The sequence below is a fragment of the Microtus pennsylvanicus genome, chromosome 6 (assembly GCF_037038515.1).
Source record: "Microtus pennsylvanicus isolate mMicPen1 chromosome 6, mMicPen1.hap1, whole genome shotgun sequence".
Lineage (NCBI taxonomy): Eukaryota > Metazoa > Chordata > Mammalia > Rodentia > Cricetidae > Microtus > Microtus pennsylvanicus.
The window spans coordinates 8891503-8912531 of NC_134584.1; the positions used below are offsets into that span (position 1 = coordinate 8891503).

The window sequence follows — 21029 nt, forward strand, 5'->3', positions numbered from 1 at the left end:
GCTTTTTTTTTTTTAATTACACGATTTCCCCCATACCTCCCTCCAGTTCTTCCCATGTATCCTCTTGCTCACTCTCTCAAATTCATGGCCTGTATATATTTGTTGTTACATATTTTAAAGTTAATAATTATGGAGAAACTTAGATTTGTCGTCAAACTCATCTATGTCATAAATGAACCCACCTGTGCCACAGAGGACTTTGCTGTGTCGTGTAAAGTCAGCTATGACACAGGCCCTCATCTATGTTACAGAGAACACTGCCTGATTCAGTCATGGGGACTCACCTTCCTCAGCCTCTTCTCCCTTGATCCCCATAAACAAATTTCTATTCTAATGAATCCAGTCACTATGGAAATCACTGTGGAGGTTGCTGAAAAAAAAACTAAAGATATGTCCATATATGACCCAATTATGCCATTCCTAGGAATATGCCCAAAGGACTCTTAACTCAACAGATGACAGCAATTCTTGCACATAAATCTTTATTTTTAGCATTTCTCTTGGAAAGTTCATCTGCCATGGTTTTTACTCTTTTGAGATGAGAAAGATGATAATAAAAGGATTTGGGGTGAATGTGAATGAAGCGCGGACATGGGCTTCTCCTCGGCTAACTTTAGTTAGAATTTAATATGACAATTATAATATGTGACTTTCCCCAGAATGGCCTTGTGTGACTATGCATGTTACTTTTATTGATCTGGCTACATGTGTAGCCATTTATAGTATCGGGACTAGTCATTGGCATTATACACCAAAATGATACTCAGTTTGGGAGAATTTACATTCAAGAAAGAATAGTGCTGGTATGTTATTTTTTGTGAGTATCTCCAGATGCTTGGTTGGATGTTTGATGTCTTTTGTCTTTCTCATTTCCAGGCAATGGCTCAAGTCTGAAGACATTCAGAGGATCTCCCTGCTTTTCTATAACAAAAACATAGAAAAAGAAGTAAGCCATGTTTTCTCTTAAAGCTATGATTTCCTTTCTGAAATAATAGTTTTGATTTCATTCATCAAACTGGGTGGATATTAATATAGTTTTTAATTAAATACTTTACTAATATCTGTCTTTGAAATTTTATTGAATTTGTTCTTTGATGGTTTCAGGCCAGTGATTTCAGACCTATACCTAAGGCATTCTGATTTCTGTACCCCTCAATCCGCACCACCTCTACCTGGGTCAGGACCACCTGGCTTGGCTCTACTACTCCCAGACACTCGTTTGCACCTTTCTTTTTGCCAAATTCTTTCTTCGGCCCTCTGGTAGTTTCTGCACATCTGGTAGTAAATGATGCATGGCTGAAATTCAGAAGGAACAGGGAATGTAATCGCTAATGCTTGACTATGCTGAGTGTGAAATTTTCTCAGAAAAACTTTTAAAACAGTGGTACTCAACCTTCTGGATATGCCGCAACCCTTTAATACAGTTCTCATGTTGTAGTGACCCCCCAACTATAAAATTAATTTCATTTCTACTTCATAGATGTAATTTTGCTACTGTTATGAAGTGTAATGCAAATATCAGTGTTTTCTGATGGTCTCAGATGACCCCTGTGAAAGGGATGTTCGGCCCTCAAAGGAGTCAAGGCCCACTGGTTGAGAACCATTGCTTTAATAGGGGTGGGGAGTCATTCCTAATAAATTGACAGCATCATTCCACAAACTGTTTGAAGGTTGATAGAAGTCTGGAGTTTACATCTAGCTACTGCATTAAGGAAACTAGAAAACTTAAACTTTTAACTTTGCTGCATCTAAATACTTCGGCACCATGACTCTTAATGAGCTGGTTTAGGCTCAGATAAGCAACAGATGTGTGAGACTTTTACAGATTTACAAAGCAATCACTCCCAGGAAGGATGTGTGGTTCTGTTAGGTCACCGGCACCCTGCTCACCTCTTGTTTGTGTTGATCCAAAGAAAAAGTAGGGTTCAGAGGTCATGTCCATCATCCAAACACATACTTACAAGCTCAGATTGAACAAAATGCTTAGATTAGTGGCAGCATGCTCGACTATTATGAAAACTCTGCCCAGAAGGCTCACATCATTGTTCCATAGAGACAGAAAGAAAACGTCAAACATTAAGTCCTTTCAAAGATCCATGAAAGTTGGATTTCACAGGCACACGCGTTTCCCCGTGTGCCTGATCAAGATCAGTAACATACTCTGTCGTCAGATTGTTGCCCAATTAATACTTATACCATCTTAACCCCTGAGTGATGCTAGCAGATCCTGAAGACTGTTTATTATTTAACTGTCGCACTGTCCCTTCCTGCTAGAATTCCATCTCTACACAAAGCCCTAAAGACGTTCAAACATAAAGAAGAACATAATGCATGGGATCTAATCACATTCCGGAAATTATGCTAATGTGGTGCCTTCATCAGCATGCAAATCGTCCTGGCTATTAAGTCACTAAATTAAATAGGAAAGGCATTCTAATAAGGAGAAGGCAATCGTCATTAAGAATGCAGCTTTTGAGTAATTGTGCACACCCCCCCCCCATGTGTACACATCTGCAGATGCCAATGCGAAGGCAAATTTCGGAGAACACTGGGATTTTGGCAATTTTCAATCTCTTACTTCTTGGAAAAGGGGAGAGAATACAGCAAGGTGTATGGACAAAGAATCGTCAAGAGACCTAGGGGAGATACGTCTTTCAACCAAAACCTGAATGGCTCAAATCCAAGGACTGCATCCATTTTTTCCTAACTTGGGAAACAGACTAGACCCGTACAGATAACAGAACCTTGGGGTATTTGTAAGAAGTCACGGTGCCGGTTCACAAAACTTTGTCTCCCTTAGTTTTGTTATGAGCTTCCTGTGTGGAGGGCTGCCTTCAGTCTTCCTGATGGAGGTCCTAGGGCTTCATACTAAATGAGTCCCTGAACATCATTCATCAATATTAATATGAACTCTGCTCTGCAGTTCCTTCAAGCAGAAACAGGGACAGAAGTGGTTTCTGCCTCAGTGTGGGTCTGTCATCAGGGTTGGGCATTCAGGACCTAAAGCACTCAGAGTTGTAAATTAGGAACAGATGCTGTCACAGCCACCCACCAGCATCATCATGGATGCAGTGGTGTCTGGCTTTGTGTTCCTAAGTCAACGGGGAGCAATCCTGGAGCAACTAGCATTGCCAGTCTGTCGTCCTGCGTGGTAGACAGGGCCCCTACTGATGGCGCTGGGCAAGAGAAAGGAAGCTCCCTCGGCCAGCCTCAGAACCTCCCACACACCTTGTCTCCTCTCTCCATCCAGCACTTTAAGTAGCATTGAGATAAGCAATGGAGAAAGACACTGACATGCAAGCATTGCATGTGTCTGCCATTTTGTTGGTGCCATTTAAAAGTGTTACTACTTGGAAAATCATTCCCTTTCCCCCACAGAATGCAGAGTAGGGAGATGGGGCACAGGCATGATCCACTGAGCCCCGCTGGGGTGCTTCCTTCCTTCCTGGCCTGACAAGTGGGTTTCCAGCATGTGCACTCATACACTGCAGCCTGTGTAAGCCTCTCAATGTTCATCTGGATGGAGGACGCCAACTGCCTGAGATGGCAGCCATAACTTGTTTTTGCCGACATCTGCAATTCACAAGCCTCCCCCTGTCCCAATACAGTGAAGTTGCTGTGTGCAGCTCTTCTCCGCAGTATCCATCAACCGTTTCTCACGGTGTCCTTTTCCTCCCCAGTACCGAGCCACTGCACTGCCGGCGTTCAAGTACTATGTGACCTGTGCCTGCCTCATCTTTCTCTGCATCTTCCTTGTCCAGATTCTTGTGCTGCCAAAGTAAGTCCGTAAGCCCCTCTGCTTGGGATTCCCAGCTGGTATGCCTCTCCATTGGAGCGTGGGTTTATTTAAAGGATATGCAAGAATGTTAGTTTACAGAGGGGCCGTTAACCATATCACAGTAGTGACGAGGTAACTACGGTGTTGTGATAATAATACTGGGTTTCCAATATGGCTGTTCTATTCTAACTTTCATTATAGAATTTTTTATAAGTACATTTGACCTTTACTTCTTGATCTTGGTATGATTCTGATGCCCAGTCTAGAAAATTTAGGCTAATGTATTTTATGTACAAAGAGCTCAAATGCAAGGTGTTCCGATTTCTTGCATTACCGGGGACCAAGCCCAGAGCCGCAAGCAAGCATGTGCATTGAGTGCTCTGCCAATATGCCCAATCCCCAGACCATTCGGTGTCATTTCTAATGTTGTTTATGCCATTGTTGGGGCTGAAGAGCTGGCTTGGTGTGAAAGGGCTTACTGAGCAAGCATGTGGAACTGACTTTGGAGCCCAAACACCCACATTAAATCTCACTCTGGTAGCATGTCCTGCAGCCCCTACACTAACTGGGAGTGACCCCAGACAAGGGCTTCCTGGGATCTTCAACCTCAGCACTGGTTGTGGGGATCAGAGACAGGTGAATTTTAGGATCTTCTGGTCAGCTATTCTAGCCACAGTGACAAGCTTCAGGTTCCATAGAGACTCTGTCTCAAAATGATAATGTGGAAAGCAGGAGGGGATGGTACCTGTCGACTTCTGGCGTCCACAGCACACATACACAAAAGAGCGCGCATGTGCCTGTGCATATGTGTGCACACACAGTGTCATTGCCAGACGAAAGGGCAATACCTGCTCCTGGCCTGTCGTCTCCTCCATTGTTTTGTACATTCTCTGAGTTGTGCACCCCTCTTTTGTCTTAAATCGGCCCTCTGTTATACGTCAGGGTACAGGTGGTCGTAAGAGAGAAGGAGACACAAAATGGGGCATCTGAGCCAAGCGGGGAATCTGTCCCATACGTTCAGTTGGGTCCATTCAGGCTCCACCCGCTCACAAGAAAGCATCTTATTGAAACTGGGGAGACTTGGTGGCCCATCTCAGAGTTACTAGTCTCGTTAATGAAAGAATTTAAGAGCAGATTTGGAAGAAAGCTTGCAGACAAGTTTATTAGAGTTTGAGAGAGAAAAGGAAGACAGGTAAGCATTAACTCTTGGAGAATTCCTGGAGGAAAATGCTGGAAAAGAAAAAGAGAGAAACCTGTGCCATTTGTAAGCCATTTGGGGGGTAGAAATGTTGGGGGATGGTACTTTAGGGGAAGACTGAGGATGCCCTAAGTGCCTGGGCTTTAGCCAGTGTCTGAAAGAGAGAGATGAAGAAAGGGAAAACTTACATTTTTTGAGTAATTCAGAAAATCAGGCTTACTTAACCCAGAGCTCTCTGAGTGACTGGTTATACTGAATGTTGAGCTTCTGAGAAGGAAAAGTATATTATTCACCCATCTCTTTAGTACAGTTAGTCAGATGAAGGGCAGACCATTACTCCTCCCATCCCTCTAGCACAGCTAGTCAGGTGATTGACAGGCCCAGCTGGATGAACGCATGTGGTGTTGGTAGCTTAAAATGTTAGGTCTCCATCCACAAAGAGGAACAGATTCCAGTCTCTTGGGAGGGAAATAACCATCCTTAATGAGCACCAACAGAACACCAATAAAGGTTTCTTTAGAAGTCTTCTATCTAAAGAGGTAGCATCATTTAGGAGCGGTGCTGAAACGGGGAAGGGGGACTAGATACAGTCCATGTCCACTGTGAAAACTAGAGGTCCTTCCAGAGCCGTTCAGCAGACAGGGGCAGTGTCTGAATTGGTCACATCCCCACACGGAGCCAAGGGAGAGTTGCACAGGGCCCAGATCTCCCTCCTGCTTGTGGGGTCTCTGCCCTGAGCTGCCCATCCAGTCTCTATCTGCCACTCTCACCATCCTGGTTCCTAAAGGACACTCTGTCCCACACTTTCTTAGCATGGCTGTCTTCCAAGACAATGACTCTTGCTTTGTACTGTCAATCAAGTTTTGAGAACTCATCATTCTTATAATAAATGGATATAGAGGAGATTTTCTGAGATAGGTTTTTCTCTTGTCACTGCCTATTTTGTAGGAGCCAAAAAAAGCCATTTTCAATCTACCAAGATTCAGCGGTGTGCTGCAGTTTATCCTGTGAAGTGCAGCTAGGACTTGTGGGCAGCTGGACTGCTGAGATTGAGTGGTGGTTTTTTACAGATGAAGATGCTTAGCAATTAGAATCAAATACTGTCTTCCCTTCTATACTGCAAAGGCTTTTGTCCTGGGCACCGAGCCAACACAATGGCATTTATAGGAGAAATAGCAAGGCAAGGCATTATTCATGTGTACAGTTCCTCAGCTGTCTCCCCAGTGTTGGAAGGGTTCCCACCAGATTTCCTCTTTTCCCACAAATTAACATCATCAGACATGAGCCAAAGGCACCCTTCTCTGCTTAAAAAAAAAATCCTCGGTGAAATTTCCCACTGTCAGCTGACCAGCCTTCCGTTCAGATATGCCAACAAATTAAATTCCTTTCTAGTACCAGGCCTGCAGCAGCTGGTACATGAGAGAAATGTTCGTTCTCAACGCAGACTGCCAGAGAGCAGAGGCACGCTGGTGGAATCACGATCACCCAGGGAGCTGGGCCCTCACTGCTACTGTTGAGTACCTAAGTTCATTTCCTGCATCTGTCCATTGCGTGAGCCTCTGTGTTAACCCACATCCTAAGTGACGCAGGGGCTGTCATCCTCTGGAAGGAGCTGGAAACATGAATGTCTGTTTTAAAAACATCCCTAAAGAAGACAAAGACTGAGCAGGAAAAATAAAAAAACACTTCATAGTTCTTAGTTTTAAGAAAGGCATTGCAAATAAGGGCGGTAGTGGCGCACGCCTTTAATCCCAGCACTTGGGAGGCAGAGGCAGGAGGATCTCTGTGAGTTAGAGACCAGCCTGGTCTACAAAGGGAGTTCCAGGACAGGATCCAAAGCTACAGAGAAACCCTGTCTCGAAAAACCAAAAAAAAAAAAGAATTCTTAAAAATTCAAAAAAAAGATGCCATATTGCAGTGTTGGTTTTGATTTTCTTCTCTCTTAGTCTGCTACATATTGATGTGCCCAAGGAAAGCCCATTCCCTCATCCCATATTTAACCATTGAGCATGAGCCCTGTGGAGTCCGCACAGGCCACCTTTCCAACTGGTATTGGCAGACACAAGCCAGGAGGAAGGCTCCTGTAGCCCAGACTCTGGCCCCTGCCTCCCTCGGGAATCATGCTGTATTGCCTTTCTTCCTTCAGTGTTCTTTGTAGTAGCCCTGTCTCTTTCTATTTAAATTGTGTTTACTTTGAACTGTTTCAAAGCCACAGCAAAAGACAGAAAGTGATGTCACAACACCGCAGTGTTCACAGCACAGACTTGCAAATGCTGTAGATGGGCTCCTTCCTCTGGCACTGTGTGGACTTAGGTGTGCTTCCTACATTGGCTTTTTAATTGGTGCAGTCTTCCTTCATGTGAACAATACTTTGTTCACGTTATATTTTTATTGTATTTGCTTATGAGTGCTTTCATCTCTTGTCTTGTGCTAAGTGCTACTATTTGGACCCATATCCCTAACTTCTAAAGCATCGCTCAGTTCTTTAATTCCTCTCCTGATTCTGAAGCGTGGACTCTACGGGGAATGCATTCCATTCCCTGTCATTGCTGTCTCATCCCGTGCATGTAGGAAATCTGCCTTCTCTGGGTCCTTCCAGGGCGTTCATCTCTTCCAGTTTTTTAGTGTAGATGGGCACCTGTTCCTATGCACCTAAGTGACAGGTGTGGCCTTTCCTGTCTTTGTTGAGCTGCCTGCTTTCATCTCTATGCCCATTGCTTCCCTTCCAGCCCACAGCTCCTAACTGTACATGGTGTTTCTGATTCCAGCTGCTGGCTGCCCAGTTTTTCCTTCAGGTTCCACTGCTTTGAATGGTTGTGCTTCTCTTAGATTGGTTCCATACCCATGTTAGATTTATAAAATTTCAATGTGTGTCTACTGGGTTCTCATAAAAATATGACTTTTGATATATGCAGTTCTATATTTTGCGTATGGATTTTGAACATTACTTTTACCTGCTGCAACAATATCGCTGCTTTCATTCTATTACTTATGGCTCATAAACAGATGGATTGCACCATTTGGCCTGTTGACTATCCCATGGTGGTGTTTCCTTTCATTGTTTCTAATTTAGACATGATTTCATCACAAGGGCTCCGGCTCACAGTCACCTCTTTCATTCTTGGCTATAATAGCATTATCATGAGGTGGGTTTTGATGCCAGGTACCTCTGGGATTCACCTGTTGGAGGTACCACCTTTGGCTACATCCCTAGGTGTAAATGGCTGCATAGTAAGTCGTGGAGATTGCATGTCCGTGGCCCGAAATGAGATTGGGGATCCTGAATATCTATGATGCCTTTTTCCACTTAGGGTCCTTGTAGGAGCGGTGGGCTGCGTTACTGCTGCCTAGCTCCTGGCCGCCTGGCTAGATTATGCCCCGAAATAACAACACACAAATTGTATTCTTTTAAACACTGCTTGACCCATTATATCTAGCATCTTCTTGGTAACTCTCACATCTTGACTAACCCATATCTAATAATATGTGTAGCACCACGAGGTGGTGGCTTACCAGGAAGATTCTAGCGTACGTCCATCTTGGGCTGGAGCTTCATTGTGTCTGACCCAGAAAGAAGAGGCATGGCAATTGCCTCACTTCCTCTTCCTCCCAGCATTCTGTTCTGTCTCCACCCACCTAAAGGATGGCCTATCAAATGGGCCAAGGCAGTTTCTTTATTAACCAATGACCTTCCTCCATCAGGTCCTGGAGATAGTATTCTTCTCTCAAGATCTCCAGACCTGCTTTCTACTTGCTGGTGGTACAGCATTTCATGGCCCCTGAGCTCCCTAAACCATATCTCAATTCCAGCTCACAATGAATCAAATTCCTGGATGCATCACTTACTATGGTAGATGTTAAATCTCAGACTAAATAGACTGCATCAGCTCCGGGTTCCCTTGGGTCTGTCAGGCTTCGATGACCCTCAGAGTTAATGCCATTCTTATGCCTAATAATTTTATTTCTTATCTAATCTATGTGAAGAATAATATGTTGTGCTGTATGAAGCATTTTCACTAAAATTCGTGCATCTTCCTTTTGCTTGGCATGCCCTTGCTTGTTTTCTGACTTCGTCGTGTTAGAGTAAGCTTGCTTCCTCATCAGCACTCCCTTTCATATGCGTGGATGGCTATGTGTTTGTAATTTTTGTATTTTAAGTGATAATTGTACAAACATGGGACATCGTGTGGTATTTTGATAATGATAGGTATGGGGTAAATTAGAAATGAAGGTAGTTATGTCTACTACCTGCTAAATCTTTTCTAAATCAAAAAAGGCAAGCATTGATTAGGATGAGTGGGTGAGCTAATGAATGACTAACAGGATTATTAATTGGAAATGGTCAGTGGAGGAAAGCATTTTCCAGAAAGAGGTTCTGGAACCTTCTTTACCCAGCCAAAATTTTGAAACCTGGCTCTAGTTTCAGGATTTAAGTAGAATTAATTAAATTATCAACTGACTCCTCTGTGCAGGGTTGCTCTGCCTGCACTGTATATGTATAATTTTACTTCAGATACACACTTATTTTAAGACCAAATAATATTCAAACACAGGGAACATTTTTGCATGTTTTAACTATTTTATTCAAATTATCTGTCAGATTCAATGATTATATTAAACCAAGCATTGTCAAAATTATTGAAGCAAGGGTAAGTTTTTCTAATAATGTTTAGTTAGATATCTTGTGTTTCATTATCCTAAGCTAAGCTAACAATAATGATACTTCACTTAAGATAATTTAATAGCAAAATTGCAACATCAGAATGATTATTTCTACTTAGACTCTGTCAATTTCCTTACTCATTTAAAGATATATTTTCAGTAATTCTTTAATAGTTTCTTCAAAAGGCCATTTTTAGAATTATCTCAAGAGAGGAAAATAAAAGACAACAATCTGAAAATAGCATCACTCACACCCAGTAGAAGTAGACTCGATTTCTTTGGCATCAGCAATGGGGAGTAACGACAGTAGAGGCCGTTTGCTTTGATGGGAAGTCAGAAGCTGGAGCACGCCTCAGGAAAGCAGGCTGTGATGAGCTAAGAGAAACAGTGTCTCAGCAGCTTATGGTGACACCCACCGTAAGAGCTATGTTGCTCTTGCCCAGTGCTTCAAGACACCGTGGAGGATTTGAACCAGAGGTCATGAGCTGGATGTGTTTTGGGTTGATGTGTTTGCTTTCCTGGAGCAGGAAAGAAACATGATCGAGTAAGATGCGGTGGTTTACGTGAATGGGATAAAAATGGTCCCATCCTGGGGCTGGAGAGATGGCTCAGAGGTTAAGAGCATTGCCTGCTCTTCCAAAGGTCCTGAGTTCAATTCCCAGCAACCACATGGTGGCTCACAACCTTCTGTAATGGGGTCTGGTGCCCTCTTCTGGCCTGCAGGCATACACACAGACAGAATATTATATACATTATAAATAAATAAATATTTTTTAAAAAAAAAACGGTCCCATCCTGAGCTGTATTATAAAGAGCTATGCAGATGGTTCTTGCTGCTTCATTAGATATGACAATTATCAGAGGGCTATTTTATGGATGCGAAAATTATCAGAGTTCTGTTTGTGCGCTTCATTTGAGAAGCTAGAAGAATACCCTACATTCTACAGAAGGAAAGCATCCCATGGAAGGGACAGATTTGAGGGAAAAATGTGGGTAGCAGGGCTCATTTTTCACACCAAGGATGTGCGCATATATTAAACACCAGGTGCCTGTGTTGTGGGAAGGAAGGAAGTCTGTGAGCTTTGGAATCCTGGAAGAAGTTACATTGAAATACAATCTGGAAAATTAATTTCTGGGGTAGACGTTAAGTCTCGAGAAAGGGTCAGCATCCATGGAAGGGAGTTAGCCAGTGAGAAAGCATGTGTGCTTTCCATGGGATAAACCGTGTTGGGAAATTCAAACCTTCGGTCTGTATGTTAGCCGTGAAGGGAAATTTTTGCAAGCCAACAGCACTCCTTTTTCTCTCCCACCCACACTTGAGGACCTTCACGTGGTGTGAAGACCTCAAAGCTGAGTCTAATCACCTGTGAGCTGGCATCTGGGGCAAAGACTATGTGAGTTCCTTTCCCTGTCCTGAGCTTCCACCTCTTCTCTGCTCGTGGTTGCTGCTGAAGTCCCTTCCCTTTTTTTTTTAAATATTTATTTATTTATTATGTACACAATATTCTGTCTGTGTGTATGCCTGCAGGCCAGAAGAGGGCACCAGACCCCATTATAGATGGTTGTGAGCCACCATGTGGTTGCTGGGAAATGAACTCAGAACCTTTGGAAGAGCAGGCAATGCTCTTAACCTCTGAGCCATCTCTCCAGCCCCTCCCTTCCCTTTTGAAGCTGTTCCACTTATTTCTGCAGGAGAGTTCCGGTTGTTTCATGGTAACTTGTCATCTGTCCCCTTCACTATTGCCCTTGATGAGTGCCATTCAGAAGTTCTGAATAGAGGTGGGATAGTCTTCCTGGGGGGGATACATCGGGTGGTGAGGTAGAGGAGGCCCGTGTCTTATCACCTTGAGTGAAGTTCCAGAGAAAGGCGTCCATGTTTATCCAGTGAAGTGGCTTATAATAAGGATGACTTTTAGGCGCTGAGGGAATATGCTTCTGCTGAGTTATTCTGCCCCCAGATGAGCGACTCCGTCTCTGTTAGGGCCACCTGTATTTCATGAAGGCAAAATCATAGAAGGAGAAAGGACTTGTCTCCAATCAGCCTGAAATTTCCATGAATGTAACAATATAACTGATTAAAGTGGCAAAGTCAAACATCATCACTAAAGGGTGTAATTTCTCTTCATGAGAAGGAAGAGTCAAACAAACTTTTCAGTAAGTATATAAATCAATTATATGCATGTGTTTAAAAGAAACAGTTTTGCAACAAGAATGTTAATTGAAATTGATTAAGTTGCCCAAACATCTTGGTACACTTCATGGGCCAGGGCATGCTTTTGAAAGAATGAGCTGGATAAATGGTAGTAATTAAGAGCTTTGGACCAACCACTGCCCTGACTCGTGGTATTTCTTGTTCCCTGGTGTCTTCTATTACAGAGGACCATTGAATTCATAGTTTGTAAACAACAGGAATTCATCTCAAAGGGTTTTAGAAAGCAGACATCTGTTCTCAGGGTGGCAGCCTGGATAGGCTCTGGTGAGGAACGTCTTATGGTTGGAGACTAACTCCATTCTGGCAATCTGCTCACATCCCCCACAAGCATTCAGTACCTAATAACCTTAGCAGAGACAAATGTCTACATAAATAGAAATGACATCTGAGACAAGGTTTCCTGCTATAGGAATTTAGAAAATGATATTAATAGGTTCCCCAATAGGGTCTGTGACCTCTCCAGCAAACTGGAAGCTGGCTCGGTTCAGTACTAGACATGAATTCCCTCCTATTGAGTGGACCTTAAGTCTAACTAGACAGCTATCTACTGGTTACCCCCGAGATGAATCTGCCACTATTGTAAAATTGAGGGTATCTTGCAAGGTTGGTCATTATTGTGACTGTAGACTTTCAAACTAGATAGGAAAATTGATTGTTTTCCTTCCATGGCAGCTTGCATAGCATCTTTGGTCTACTCCTTTCTCTACAAAGAAGGATGGGTATTGGAGTGAAATTATCAGCTTCCTGATAATTGTTTTATGGAACACTAAATCAAACTACAAACACATTTTCCCCAACTTTACATGAAATATCGATAAATAAATAAATTATACAAACTCAGAAAAGCCACTAAAGGGTCTGAAAAAGATTGAAATAAGTTATAAAAAGTCTTTATATAGACTTTTATATAGACTTTATAAAAGTCTGATATATAGAAATACCAAAATCAAATAATAAATAACCGACAGTATCTAAATATCTAAAATATCCCTGCGTGTTCTTATCCTAGGCTATTTGCCTCTGAATAAATCACAAGTCCACTGGGAAATCATAAGAGAAAATTTCAAATGTTTAAAGAGTAACAGATCATATATTAAAATATGTGAAATATGTCAAATAAAGTAGATGAAGGGTAGAGATTATGAATTTAAAGCATTAAGGGACTGAAGGAGAGGAGGGAGGAGAAACTGTGGTCAGGATATAAAATGAATAAATTAAATAAACAAATGAATAATATTTTTTTAAAAAATTTGTGGACACAAAGAAAATTCAAGAAACAGTTCTATACAAAGAATTTTCACATACAGTTTAATTAACCACTTATCTATAAAGGGCACAAGCGTGTTTATAAAATACAACGAATCCTATGTAAAGCATACTATGTACACATCAGACCCTAGATAGACTTTCAAAGGTAGAGGTGGCCAGTCCACACTAATATTCAGCACCCAAGTCTTTGGAATGTAGAGAGCTGTACTGTGTGTTGCTAGTTTTGTGGCCGTGTGCAGCAGAACACACATGGATACCAATAATGTATTTCTCACAGACAAGACTGATGTGATACTATCAAAAATATTAGACATAGTTATGCATTGAATTCTCAAGTCTATTTATCTTACCATATTTGCCTTACTGTATAATTTAAGTGCTCCTAAGCTCCTTTTCAAGTAAATCTTTGTGCACTGCAGTGTACTATGGTGCATTAAATAATGGAGTTTTATGAACTCTATTATTTTTGTCATATTTGTCCAGAATATATGAATCTTATTAATATTTTAGAATAAAAATGTTTGCATTAGAACAGAGGAAAACGTCTAATCATTTAACTGTTTCCAGTTTAGGGAGGCAGGAAGAGATGAACACATTAGACTCAAACAAGTAAAAGAAAATAAATAATATTTTTTGAAGTCAATAAAATAGAAAATAATTAAGAAAAAATTAATGAAACAAAATCTTGGCTTTAAAAAATGGTTTAAAAAATTCCTAAGCCAGTGGCAAGACTGATAAAAGGAAATAAATACAGAGGAGATTAACACAAAGCTCTCAAACAGTGAGGGAGAAAGTAACTCACTGTGTACTTACAGATACCACCTGAATACATTAGGAATTTTGTTATTTCCTGAGACTGAAAGTATTTATATAAGATAAAATAAGTATCCCTTATTTTTGTATCTACTTATTTGTATTTTTTAATCTATTGATTTACTTAAATTTGCTTTAAAAATCTTCCTACAAGAGAAAGTCTACACCCAAATGTTTTTATGTGAATCTCAACAAACATTTTAAGAAAACAAGAGGAAAGAATTACTCAAGTATTAACACATTTTATAAATGTGCATGGATAAAAACATCCCACCTTTAAAAAGAGCCTAGAAGCCCAAGGGTACAAATCCAAGGTCACATGGCACTGTGTCCTGGAGATCAGCAATGGTATGGCAAATGCAGGACAAAGAAGGCAAAGGACTGTTCCAGGAAGCAGACCACAGAAGAGGAGGCTGCAATAATATAAATTCTAGGCATGATCAAATTCAAATGAACGGCTTTATTTTCCGGTTGCCTTCGTGGAGGGCTGAGACACGTTTTCCCCGGTTCACATTAGCGTGTCGATTGTGGAGATTTGAGACACGTTTTCCCCGTCCACATTAGCGTGTCGATTGTGGAGGGCTGAGACACGTTTTCCCCGGTCTTCAGCTCATGCTTGGGCAGTCCTACTGGTGAGCCGTGATGGGTGTAGCTCCTAGTGTTACAGTGCTATACTACTGCTGCACCCTTAGGGTTATACTACACCGCTGGTCCTTGTGGTTCACAGGTGACAGCTGTGTGAGACGGTGTTTCACTTCCCTCCCTTGGAGCCTTGAGTTTTATGATGGAATCTCCAAGAGAATCAGCAATCATAACTTCCTGTGTACTCCAGTGTCTCTTTGAAAGACAAGAAGAAAGTGTTGGAAGGTCCAGAGTCTTAGAGGAAAATGCTATTATACTCTAACATTTGCCAGTCCGGTGCAAGTCTGACCCTCAGGCTCTCTCGGAGTTTTAGCTAACACACTTCGTTACCAACAATAAGTAAAATATATAGCGTTTTTAAAATGCATAAGACATAGTAGAAATGTGACATATTTATCACACACAGAGCAAAAATAAATTATCATAATGGGAAAAACAGGAGCTTCAGTTTCTGTTCCGATATAATGAAATTAGAGATAACGAGGGCCAACCAAAAATAGCCAGTCTGCACAATCCGATAATCGTGTTTTTAATTATTCTCATATTATAAGGAGATGGAAATTGAAATTATAAATTTTACAGGGAAGAGTAACTATGAGTAGCTATAGAACAAAAGCTATAGGATTTAATTAAAAGAATAATTGTTGGAATATTTATGACCTTTCTTAAATGCATTTATTAGAAAATATAAAATATTAGTTATAAATAACATTTAAGAAAAACAAACAGTATAAGTTTCAAATAAGTTATTTTCAGTTGAATTGGAAGCTAAAAATGTAGAAAATTAACACAAATCATAGTCTTAATACTGAAACAAAAACTCAATTTTGAGTTTGGCAAGATATGTGGTTTCAAGACTCATCCAGATTTTAGAAAAAATAAATTATTTCAAATATGTGAATTATTGAATTATAGGAAAATATTACCTAGGATTTTGTATTTATTTTTTAAATTATAATTACATGATTTTCCTTCTACCATTTTCTTCCTCCATCTCCTCCTGTGCATTCCCGCTCATTCTCAGTCAAAGTCATGGCTTCTTTTTCTTTAATTGCTGTTGTGCCTATAGATATATTCCTAAATACATAAAAACCTGCTCAACCCATATAATGTTATCTGTATGTATATGATCTTGGTCGACCATGTGGTATTGGATAACCTGGGGAAGACCGTTTCTCTGCCTCTCAGCCCTCCCCCATTGTCTAGCGTTGAGAACCCATGAGCTTTTCTTTCTGTTAGCATGTCGGCTGGTAGTATTGTTGTTCAGGTCTTGTGTAGGTATCCATGTTGATGAGACTTCTTGGGTGTGGTCTTTCTGACATTTCAAGGAAAGCAATCTCACAGCAAATTTCCCATTAATCTGGTTCTAACAATCTTGACACCCTCTTTGCCGCAATGATTCCTGCACCTTAGGTGTAAGAATTATACTGTAGATGTTACATGGAATTTTTAAATTTCAAAATCCAAATAAAATAATTTCCTAATGGCATTATCAAGAGTGATTCAAGAAACAGAACCAACAGACACAGCAGAATTATAAATGCTGATGAATAAAAACAGATCTCAGTCAAAAATATAATTTCACTGTGACTGAAGATTGCTCAGTGGTTAAGATCATTTATTGCACCTGCCGAATATCCAAGTACCCAGGAACAACATGGTAGCACACAACCATCCATAACTCCAATTTCACAGGATCCAATAGGGATACAAACATACATACATACATACATAATATATACATAAATACATACATACATACATACATGTTCTATGAGGGGATAATGTTCTGGATAAGGGAATTTAGGGAGCACATAGTTGTAGCACAAATAATAAAAACACAGAGACAGATATTGAGGTTTAACCTGAAAACCAGAAAAGCAAAGCAGCCAAGCCACTAGAGAAGTCACTCTCTCCTCTCATTTTATATTCCCTTTAGTGCTGGGATTAAAGGTGTGTGACTCCCTAGGACTGGGATTAAAGGTGTGAGCAACCACCACATGGATTTGTTTCTTCATTAATCTTGTATAGCCCAGGGTGGCCTTGAACTTACAGAGATCCATCTGCTTCTGTCTCTCAAATCCTGGGATTAAAGGTGTGTGCCACCACTGCCTGACCTCTAGTGGCTTAGCTTTGCTCTTCTGATCTTTATGCAAGATTTTTGTGTAATAGAAGCTTGATATGGGCCATGATGCCAGTCAACAATCTAGATTGGATACACATACACCAACTTATAAAAATCTTCTTTTAAAGCACCCTGACTCAATGCCCAAGTGTCGGTTTGAACTGAAGATTACAGCACTTGTTGGTCCCCATAATCATCTCTTGAAATAGCATAGGTGTGTGAGACAATGGATTGAAAGGTTGTGCCTCATCGTGAGGGCTTTAGGTGTTGCTCAGTACATTAACTGCTTGTTCCGTTGCTCTTCCTGGGGCTCAGGGAGTGTTCTTGCAGGGTGATTGTAGTTGTACTTTGTAACATGAGGAGCAGGCTTGTTGGGGTTTCTTTCCTGCCCAGTTCCCACAGCCAGCAAGGTCCCAAAGAATCACACAGAAGTCTACATAAGTTATAAATGATTGGCCCATTAGCTCAGGCTTCTTATTAACTCTTATAACTTATATTAGCCCATTATTCTTGTCTATGTTAGCCACATGGCTCGGTACCTTTCTCAGCGGGGTAGGTCACATCCTGCTTCTTTGGTGGTCTAGGCTAGACTGCGGAGGAATGGGCTTTCTCCTTCCCAGCATTCTCCTGTTTTCATTGCCCTGCCTCTACTTCCTGTCTGGTTGATCTGCCTATACTTCCTGCCTGGCCAATCAGCAGTTATTTAAAATATGATTGACAGAATACAGACAATTCTCCCACACCAGTACTTAATCATTTGTATCTGGTTCGAACTAGCTCTTGTAGACCAGGCTGGCCTCGAACTCTCAGAGATCAGCCTGCCTCTGCCTCCCGAGTGCTGGGATTAAAGGCGTGCGCCACCATCGCCCAGCTTTGTATCTGGTTCTTATATTCCCTTCCTTGCCATCTGGAGGGTTCTCTTCTCTTCAAAGCTGCTTTTATCTGTTTCTGCTCTATTTCTAGCCAATTGCATTGGCACCAGCTTCCACGGTGGCCTCAGATTACATCTGACCATTTATGGGTGTTCCATTTGAATTTCATCTGCAATTGTTCATGGTGTTTTTGCCCCTCTCTTAGTGCTGAACTCTTCTAGCATGGTATTAAATAGCATAGTTAAGACTGTGAATTCTTTAGTTATTGAAAGTACCACTCAGACATACATGAAATTCCTTCTCTTGTGTGGATTTGTGTATCGTATGAGTATGTGTGCTCACATGTGTGTGGATGACCTCACCTGTGGACACATGCATGTGTGTGTGCATATGAGGGTCATATGGTAACACTGGGTGTCTTCTGTCACTCTCTACTTTATTCACTGTGAAGGAATCTCTGCTTTGAACCTGATGCTCACTGATGCAGGTAGCCCAATGAGCCAATTTGTCCCGGGGATCCACTGTCTCTCCCTTCTGAATGCTAGGAACATGGCTTCCACACCCACCTGGTTTATTACTGGGTGCTGAGGATGAAAACTCTGGTCTTTGTCCTTACAAGTAAGTGCTTTTCTCCACCAAGCTTTCTCCACAGCCCTGACATACATTCTCCTATGTGAGCATGAAAGCTGTCTGGGCAGATTTAACTGGACATGCTTTTCATGTGATCGCAGGATGCTTCCACATGTTGGTTGACTCGATCACACATGTGCATGCCCCGCCCAGTGAAATCCTGAAAGAAATTTGGGAGACACCTAACAGTGTCTATGTGGAATAAAGTTGAATCTGGGTGGAAGGTATGGAGGAGACTGGAGACTCAGTGTCCCCAAGACACCAGTAGGATGCTCAAGGTGGTCATGGTGGCAGCCATAGAAACAGTAGCTTCTAGGGAACCAGGAGCAGGAAAGAGGCCACTCAGGAGATGCAATGGATAAACAGAGCATAAACAATACACATATTTATGTGTATACATGCATGCATTCATACATACATACATTCATGCATACATGCATTCATACATACATACATACTAATGGTTGCAGTCTGGTTTAGTCACATCCTAACTAAATGGAAAGTGTTGTTGCTGTTGCTTTCCAGAGTGACAGACATGACCTCCACACTAACCTGTTGCTTTTTGTTTCCCGGTAGAACGTCCATCCTTGGCTTCTCCTTTGGAGCTGCGTTTCTCTCCCTCACCTTCATCCTCTTTGTTTGCTTCGCTGGACAGCTTTTGGTAGGTGCTTCCAACATAGAACTTTTGGAGAGTGTGTTGATTGTATTGAAATGGCTTACTTCCGTTTTTCAGCAACAAAGGGATTGTTGACTGATATTTGAAGAGCTGTGGTTTCTAGCATCCTTCAGGCCACTGGGAAAGAGAGTCTCAGGTATAAACTGAAGTATCTCAGAGACAACAAAGACACTTGCTTAACAGCTATTACAATGTTAGGTGGCTTTTTTTATACCTGGAGATGGAGTCTGTAGCCCAGACTGGCTTCCAACTTAGAATCCTCTTGCCTCAGCTTTCCAAATAGCTGGGGATATAGATATGGACCACTGCACCCAGCAAAGATGAGTGTCACTTCCACAGACTCATGCTTTTGTTCATCTGTTTGTCAACTGTTTAGAAATCATCTCTGAGTTTCAGACTACTTGTAGTATTGAATGCAAGTGTCAGAAGGTTTTTATGAAAAGGATAATAATCAAAGTATTTTTAAACACACCTTTGAAATCCAATTTGAAGATATAAAAAGTTAGAAGCTAACAAAAAAGATACCATTTATTTGTGTTTGAAATCAACCATTGTACAGTTTCATGATTTACATATTAACTAAACATGAGTTTGGGAAATAAAAGTTATCTCTTCATTTATTTTTTTGCATATTAAACAAGTGTCACTAGCTGGCCAGAGAACTATGAGAGCTACCTTAGAAAGCCAGCAAGGAGACATGCAATAAGTCAATGTTTCATTTTCATGGGCACAGGTGAAAACATGAGAGGCTACCTAAACTGAGCCCCAGGCATGCATGTGGTGTACAGACACGTGTAGGCGAAACATCCATGCCCACAAAATACTTACTATAAGAATACACATGGTTTGCCATGATCCACAGTCTTACCTGTGTGGAAAAGCGCAGACCCACTCTTCCTTTCCTTGTCCCCCAGAGCCCTCTGCAGCCCACCTCTCTGGCCTCCAGTACTAGAACTATCACTGTGCTCCACTCCAAATCCGACCCTGTTCTAAAAATAACAGTTCACACCCCTGTACCTGAGAAGCTGTGCTTGCCATTGACATGGAGATGGGGCATGGAGGCTGTTGGGTCTGCTACTTTCAAAGAAATACTATGATCTTTCTTTTTTTTCTTTTTTTTTTTTATTGAGAAAAGGAAAAAAAGTGTCCGCTTCCTCCCAGCCTCCCCTTTCCCTCCCCCTCCTTCCACCCCTCTCCCCCTCCCCCAAACTCCTCTCCCCCTCCCTCTCCAGTCCATAGAGCAGTCAGGTTTCCCTGCCCTGTGGAAAGTCCAAGGTCCGCCCCACTCCGTCCATGTCTAGGAAGGTGAACAACCAGACTGGCTAGGCTCCCACAAAGCCAGAACATGAAGTAGGGTCAAAACCCCGTGCCAATGTCCTTGCCTTCTCATCAGCCCTCATTGTTCGCCATGTTCAGAGAGTCCGGTTTTATCCCATGCTTTTTCAGTCACAGTCCAGCTGGCCTTGGTGAGCTCCCAATAGATCAGCTCCACTGTCTCAGTGGGTGGGTGCGCCCCTCGTGGTCCTGACTTCCTTGCTCATCTTCTCCCTCCTTCCGCTCCTCATTGTGACCTTGGGAGCTCAGACCAGTGCTCCAGTGTGGGTCCCTGTCCCCATCTCCATCCATCACCAAATGAAGGTTCTACGGTGATATGCAAGATATTCATCAGTATTGCTATAGGATAGGGTCATTTCAGGTTGCCTGTCCTCAGCTGCCCAAGGGACTAACAGGGGACATCACCATGGGTTCCTGGGAGCCACTCTAGGGTCAAGTCTCTTGCCAACCCTAAAGTGGCTCCCTTAACTAAGAATTGTGGTTCCGTGCTCCCCTGTCCAACCTTCCTTTATCCCAATCCTCCTGTTTCCCCAAATCCCCCCCTCCTTCCCTTCTAACTTTTCTCTCCCCATCTCCCCTTACCCCCATCCCACCCCACCCCCAAGATCCCAATTTTCTCCCCGGCAATTTTGTCTACTTCCCATAGCCAAGAGGATAACTATATGTTTTTCCTTGGGTTCACCTTCTTATTTAGTTTCTTTAGGTTCACCTATTGTAGACTCCGTGACCCTTATTTATGGCTAGAAACCAATTATGAGTGAGTACATCCCATGTTCATCTTTTTGGGTCTGGGATACCTCACTCAGGATAGTGTTTT

General features: G+C 41.9%; 1 protein-coding gene across 1 annotated transcript in view; it reads left to right on the plus strand.

Annotated features, from left to right (window-relative positions):
- Adcy2 (adenylate cyclase 2) overlaps positions 1-21029 on the plus strand; it is a 343570-nt gene that overhangs the window by 264263 nt on the left and 58278 nt on the right. The window contains exons 13-15 of the mRNA XM_075975732.1: positions 877-946; positions 3681-3778; positions 18778-18862. Coding sequence (XP_075831847.1) covers positions 877-946; positions 3681-3778; positions 18778-18862 — 253 coding nt within the window. The remainder of the gene's footprint in view (positions 1-876; positions 947-3680; positions 3779-18777; positions 18863-21029) is intronic.